Source organism: Adiantum capillus-veneris, chromosome 22, assembly GCF_014529385.1.
Source record: "Adiantum capillus-veneris isolate H3 chromosome 22, ASM1452938v2, whole genome shotgun sequence".
Classification (NCBI taxonomy): domain Eukaryota; kingdom Viridiplantae; phylum Streptophyta; class Polypodiopsida; order Polypodiales; family Pteridaceae; genus Adiantum; species Adiantum capillus-veneris.
Window position 1 is genome coordinate 53,286,449 of NC_140952.1, and position 7,693 is coordinate 53,294,141.

At 42.5% G+C, this 7,693-nt stretch overlaps 1 protein-coding gene across 1 annotated transcript; it reads right to left on the reverse strand.

Annotated features, from left to right (window-relative positions):
* Positions 1–5,132: 5,132 nt before the first annotated feature.
* LOC147429364 (aspartic proteinase nepenthesin-1-like) lies at positions 5,133–6,853 on the reverse strand. The gene is made up of 2 exons (XM_086495263.1): positions 5,365–6,853; positions 5,133–5,271 (listed from the first exon to the last, which is right to left on the reverse strand). Exon 1 carries the CDS (start codon positions 6,457–6,459, stop codon positions 5,434–5,436), a length of 1,026 nt encoding a protein of 341 aa, XP_086351389.1. The 5' UTR covers positions 6,460–6,853; the 3' UTR covers positions 5,133–5,271; positions 5,365–5,433.
* Between the last annotated feature and the right edge of the window lie 840 nt (positions 6,854–7,693).

A 7,693-nucleotide genomic window follows, 5' to 3' on the forward strand; every position in this document is an offset into this window, starting at 1 on the left:
CATGTGTTCTTTACACACACTAATTAGTGTGTGCATTATTCTAATGCACACACTAATTAGTGTAAGTAAAGACACACCAAAACCTAGATTTGTTAATTATTAGTTACTTCCAAAATCTAAACTTGTTAAATTTGTTTAAATTTATTACTTGAAAAACCTAATATGTTAAATTTGGGATTGGCCAATGCACACACTAATTAGTGTGTGCATTGGCCAATGTGATTGGTCAATGTACACACTAATTAGTGTGTGCATTGGTCAATGGGATTGGCCAATGCACACACTAATTAGTGTGTGTTAACACACACTATTTACTGTGTGATTAGTGTGTGCATTGACCAATGTGATTGGCCAATGCACACACTAATTAGTGTGTGCATTGGTCAATTGGATTGGCCAACGTACACACTAATTAGTTTCGGATTAGTGTGTGCATTGGTCAATGGCATTGGCCAATGCACACACTAATTAGTGTGTGTTAACACACACTATTTACTATGTGATTAGTGTGTGCATTGACCAATGTGATTGGCCAATGCGCACACTAATTAGTGTGTAATTAGTGTGTGCCTCCGTCAATTGGATTGGCTAACGTACACACTAATTAGTTTGGGATTAGTGTGTGCATTGGTCAATGGCATTGGCCAATGCACACACTAAGTAGTGTGTGTTAACACACACTATTTACTGTGTGATTAGTGTGTGCATTGACCAATGTGATTGGCCAATGCACACACTAATTAGTGTGTAATTAGTGTGTGCCTCCGTCAATTGGATTGGCCAGCGTACACACTAATTAGTTTGGGATTAGTGTGTGCATTGGTCAATGGCATTGGCCAATGCACACACTAATCACACACACTAATTAGTGTGTGCATTGAACAATGTGATTGGCCAATGCGCACACTAATTAGTGTGCAATTAGTGTGTGCATTGGTCAATTGGATTGGACAACGCACACACTAATTAGTTTGGGATTAGTGTGTGCATTGGTCAATGGAATTGGTCAATACACACACTAATTAGTGTGTGTTAATACACACTATTTATTGTGTGATTAGTGTGTACATTGACCAATGTGATTGGCCAATGCGCACACTAATTAGTGTGTAATTAGTGTGTGCATTGGTCAATTGGTGATTAGCCAATGCGCACACTAATTAGTGTGTGCATTGGTCAATTGGTGATTGGCCAATACACACACTATTTAGTGTGTGATTAGTGTGTGCATTGGTCAATTGGTGATTGACCAATGCGCACACTAATTAGTGTGTAATTAGTGTGTGCATTGGTCAATTGGATTGGCCAATACACACACTATTTAGTGTGTGCACAAGCCAATGCACACACTAATTAGTGTGTGTTAACACACACTAATTAGTGTGTGTTAACACACACTAATTAGTGTGTGTACAAGCCAATTACACAAGCCAATGCACATACTAATTAGTGTATGTTAACACACACTAATTAGTGTGTTCACAAGCCAATTACACAAGCCAATGCACACACTAATTAGTGTATGTTAACACACACTAATTAGTGTGCACAATCTAATGCACACACTAATTAGTGTGTGCACAAGCCAATTACACAAGCCAACACTAATTATGTTAAATTAAACAATAATAAACACAAAAACATAAACATACCTCCATGATTAAGTTGTAGGTGACGTATTAGGCCCCAATGGCCGTCTAAGTGATTGCGCAATCGGTCACACTAATCATAAACACAATAATCTCTTATTAGTCAATACACACACTAATATCTTATTAGCACTCAAGGCTTTGCAAGACTCTTTTATAGGTTGTAGACACACCTTGGATTCTTTCCACATTGGATTCTTTCAACATTGGATACTATAGAGAATCCAATGTTAAAAAATCCAATGTTTGAAAAAAATCAATGTGTAAATTTTTAATCATATATTCAAATTTTTATACCTTAGTTTAATCTTTGTCGTAATAAATGCAGACCATGTCTTCTTCTTCCACACCACGCTTTCGCAGCATTGAGGATTTCATGGCGGACGGGATGTCATATCCCAACTCTCTCTCTGCCTATCATTCAGAGCCATCGTCTCAGCAGTGATCATCAGGGTTCGACTAGTTTCAGGACGCTCTTGGTGGGTCCGCTGCCGTACCTGTGACCGATCCAGCTGTGGAGAGGGCATTGCGTCTTCGGGCTGAGTGGTTAGGTTCGCAGTAGACCCTTATGCAGCGGTATTCACCGGCGCAGCTAGCAGCTTTTGGATTATCAGAGGTCTCTACTCCGACTGGTGGCACTCCATACTTGCAGAGTTTTCCAGCTACAGCTCCAGGTTCATCTTTTCCTTCACAGGGTCCAATGCCCCAGGGTCCGATGCCGTTGTGTGCCACGCCATAGGGTCCGACGCCACGGGTGTCCACCTATCCATCACTTATCCCACCTTCTGCCCCAGATTCACGTCGACGCTCTTCTGGCAGTCAGCGCCAGGGCAGCGCGCGCGCTAGCGCCGGTCGATCTCGACGAGGGAGCGAAGCTAGTTGTTGTTTTGGGGGGGGGGGGGGGGGGGGGGGTACTACAGATTCTCCTCCACAGTCACCGCTCCCTGCTCTAGCAGAAGATGAGGACCATGACATGCCTTCACCAGATGATCGTGGGTTATACTACTAGGTTCATAGAGGAGGCATGGTGGATCTCGGGACAGCGCAGGGCAGGAGATTCCGCACACACATCAACCAATTAATCCACTCCACATATATCAATTGTTTCTCAAATTTGATCAGCAAGATCCCTATAACCTCACATATATAGAGACAACCATGCACATGCGTTTCCCCAACCCTGAGGGTCAACAATTCTCAAGGCAATGGTTGCAAGAGCATGTCAAAACATTTCTCAAGAACAAAAAATCTAGTGTGAGGAGAGCTGCAAAGAAGACAATGGAGTCTCCAGAGCACAGCTATCGGCTAGGAAATGTCCATGATGTGGAGTGGGAGACAAAGAGGACGAAAGGGCAACGGGTGCGAGGATGTATACGCGTCAAGTTGAGGCCAGATCCCATCAGACTCCTACGCATTATGGTTCGGGAGGAAAAACGGCTTGGAAAGACAAATATGTAAGTAAAAATATTAGTTTTATTGTAAAAAATCTAATGTTTTTCATTTAATTAATTGGTTGCTATTTTTTGTCAGTATAACATTACCATGAGTCGCCCGACCAGAGATGTGCAGAGATATAAAGAGAACCATACCGAGTATCAAACTTGGTGTTGGTTGTTTGAAAATCAAATGGTCTCTCGAGAGGAGTTCGAAAATGCGTGCAGAAGTCTGCAACATGTAAGTTTAATCTTATTTAAATTATCAAATTGTTGATTTTATATCAAATATTAAATAACAAAGTGTTAATTGTTTCTTTTTCTGGTTTTGCAGAGTCAAGGAGTTCCACGCGAAATGCCGCAATCTCCCTCATGAGCATCCTCTATTTTGTATACGCGGGCCCCGCTTGTCCTATCCCACAGGACCATCCTCTATTTTGTACACGCGGGATTTTTTTGCCCTTTATGTAAATGCAATACCTATCATTTTTTGGCTCAATACCTCCTCCAATTGTAATTCCACTTATGTAAATGAAATTATCAATCTTTTTTTGGCTCAATGTATTGTCCAATTGTGATATTTTGTTGTAATTTATAATAATTTTGTAAAATATCTTTAAAAAAAAAAAAGAGATGACCTTTTGGATGGTCCTGCAAAGGACAATCCAAACGGTCATCTGTTTTTTTATAATAAACCTGCCTGTGGTAATGCTCGTGATAACATCGACGCGGTAACTGTTGCGGGTATATTTGCAGTAATGCACGCGGTAATAGGCACAGAAATATAGCCGCACAGAAAGCTCTTTATGTACTTTTTAGAGTGCTTATGCAAATTTGTCTTTCAATTCTATATGTAGCTTTTGACGTTGATGTGCACTTTGCTTAATTTTAGTTTATCAAAAGATTCAAATGTTGCTATAAATAATTTCAATAAGCATGGGCCTTTCATGATAAATAACATTCGTTTTGACATTCTTAAAGTGCCTTTATGTTATTTACAAATGGCACCTTATGGCCTTTGGGCCATAGGGATCCGTTTAATCTTTGGGGCCACACTTTCATATGAAGCCAGACTATTGGTATTGTATGATCCTACATATGGGCCAGGCTAGTTTCTCTGTAAAAAACTCTATGGCCCAATTATGGCATCAACACCCTATGACCACAAGGACACAAGGTTACATATGTTATTCCAAAAAGCGCTTACTATGTGTGGCTTGCAACAATTACAACTTTTTAGCCTTAATATCATGGGAGGCTAGCTATAGGCTACATAACATAAGGAACAAGCCTCTTAATTTCAAACTACAAAGAAAAGTCTAACTCTCTTAGGCCACACTTAGTCTCCATCTATTGGCAGCTATAAAGGTGGACCTTAAAACTAAGTTAGCATACCTCCCCGTGTGATGCACACGAGAGTCTACCATATAGAGCCCATTCTCATGCAGTGTAGACACATTTACAAACCACTCTCACTTGAAGATAAAGGTATGAAAGGTTCTAAAATCGACCTTTAGTATCTTTTCAATAGTTCCATAGTATCTGGCTTCATCACCATTTGTATCAAAGTTGCTCATGATGCCATATTCCATGGAGATTTGACGCTCGTCAATGTGGCGTGTACAAAAATATCGACCCTTTAACCACATAGAGTTAAAGAAAAAATACTAAAAATTATACAATCAATTATAAAGATAAAATGAAGAAAAAACTATACAATATGGTTTAAGTATATGAGTCATTTTCTCATGGATCCACTCGGCACAATTGATCAGATATGGGAAACATGCAAGATATTGAGGAACTGGGGACACACTCCTATCTCCATGAGCTTGCTTCCATGCTCCCTTCTTTTGCAAACGCCTTGCCTTTGCCATAGTCCACAAGTGTACCCAATTGGTCGTAACCTTTGCATTGAAAATGCAAAAGTTATTGACCACTCGGTGTAGATATATATCCATGCTAAATAATTTTCCCTTTCCACTTGGCAAGTGTGAAGTCATCCTTGCATCCTCCTCCCCTGACCACGTGCGTGGCATCGAGGGGTCGATTTGTGCCTCTTGTACGATTCATCCTTCAAGCATGCAAGCCTCTGATTCGGCCCATAGTCGCACAAAATCTTCGAAAGTCTTTAAAAACCTCTCTAGAGAGAACATTCATTGTGCATGCACTACTCCACTCATAGCAATCTACTTGGAAGGTAATACAAAGGAAAAGGTGAGGGTGAAAGAGATAATGTGCCATAAAAGTACTAAAATGAAAAAGATAAGCGCGATTAGTACTTAGCAAATTGAAGTCCATTCCACTAATTTCCTTGATTCGAAGTGGAACGTGGCCCTTGCATCCAGCTATCATTCATCAGGATTATCACAAGCTGACGAGGCAAAGCCGATGCGGGAGTTGACAATGTCATATTCTACAATATAATTTTGTTGCTGAAAGTTTCCTATGATGTTCCGACCCCCTTGGAGAACGGAAACACCCCTCGTGTATGCCAGGCAAAGGTAGACTAGGTCAGCTGTATGAGTGCCATTGTGGTATACGTATAAGGAGTGATCCGTTGTGAGGTGAAGATCAACCATGTGACCGAAGTGACTAGGTGCTACAAGTGAATCCCTTTGTGATAAGGGAACTACGTAGCACACATCATCCTCGTCAACATCGGTTGCTAGGGCAATTGTTGGGTCCATTGCAGCGACAAACGCACTTTGAAAGACGGTGTAGGCCTCTTCCACCAGAACCGTGAAAGTGGTGCCTGAGTCAATAAATGTGCCTCCGGAGAGTCCGTCACTGCTGAGCGTAAAGGCTAAGGTAGGAATGTCTAGGAGCATGCTATTGATGCTAATCCCTACCAGCTCCATATAGTAAAATTGGGCCATGGATGGTGTACTGGCCATATTTTGAAGCATGGGAGTATAGCGAAGTGGCACTGAGCTTGCCCGAGAGGAATTAGATCCTAGGGTGAGATACCCCGTCACGTTCGTGCTATGAGCGCGATTAGGGAAGCAGTAGGAGAAAACCTTGAGCCCAAGCTGCGAATTGAGGGACAGCGGGCCCCGACTCAGCCCCATGAGATCAGATGAGTTGAACGCAACCTCTACGCCTGTATTCAAGATGCCACATCCAAACACCAAACCTTCATGATGCTGCAACGCTGCAGTTGATCCGGTCTGCACGACAGCGAGCGTATCCTTGAAAAGATACCCCGTGGTGGTGCTGCCGTCGTTGTATGAGTAATTTTGATAGACACAAATGTGGTTGCTTGCAGTACTGCAACTTGTGTCCCTCGATGATGTTTGTGGGCAAGTGTAATTGCTGGTGCACTCGATGACGCTCAGGGTCGAGGAGTCGTAAGGCATGAAAATCTCCCTTCCCATAGCCCGCAAAATTAAATGGTGTAGTGTATCATGGGAGTCCTACGTCTAATTAGCACAGCTACGTACGACGTACCTCCTTCCCGCAATCGAGGCATACACCTGCGCACTTGAGCCACGTCAGCTCGGAGCCCGTGTCCACGATTACCGTTACTACGGTGGGCGGTGTACCAAGCTGGAAAGGAGCGTAGAACTGGCCGAAACTCTCGTTCTGCGTCACTATTGGCGTGGTCTCGGCGGCTAACTGAGCCTGGGTGGCCACCGTATTGCACAATATCACCAGAAATAGCAGTACTATATTATTCTTGTTCGCCATTTTGTCTGAGCTGCGGCACAGAGTCGACCAGACAATTAGGAGAGCGTAAGAGAGAAAGAAAGAGCGGAGGATTGAGAGGGGTTTCTCTGCTTTGTTGTCTTGGGTAATGATAAAGTGAGGGAGATCATATAGGCGTGTTGCCCATGCTGAAGGTATGGAGTGGCGCATAAAGAAGGTGTGGGCTATCTATTTTTACCCACACAAACTAGATGTGCAAAGTTGGGCTTAAACCTTGGGTAAGATGGCGCCGCTTATTGGCTGATCTGAAAACCTTTGCTGTGGCTTAATGCTGATCACGTTCCGGAAGAGAATTCTTATGGAAGGTTATTGTCTACTTGAGGACAACGAAGTTAGGGCCCTCTCATCAAAGCCGATGATGGCACTTTTCATGTGCTGAAGGGCGTGATAGAGAGCTCGGACCTTCGACAATCAAGACGAATGGCGCAGCTCACTCTGACGATCATGCAAGGAACGCATGTAGGTTTTTTGAAACGCAGTGTAACAAAATTGCTTGGGTGAACCGAGACATAATGCAGGTTTAAATTGGGACAATTTTCCAGTAAGGCTTGATCTCAGATCAACTGGTCCTCTCAGCACTTCGAGTCAATGAAGCTACCAACACTACAAGACGTAGCGCAGAAATCGACGTAGGTACCGACGAAATAAAGTTATTTTTTAAGCTAAAAAGTGTTGAAATAGGCTTTGGAAGAGACACCGCTATCGTAACGTCGGTATCACTATGAAGATCTCCAAGTGTTTACAGCGCTATTTTACCCCATTTTATAGAGAGAAGGTGTAAATTAATGAGAGAAACAAGAGAGAGGAAGATGGAGGGGTTTTTTGTGTGTTTAAAGTATTACCGCGACTGTATCCGCTATTATTACCACGTTCATTATCGTCGTTATATCCGCTACCCAAATT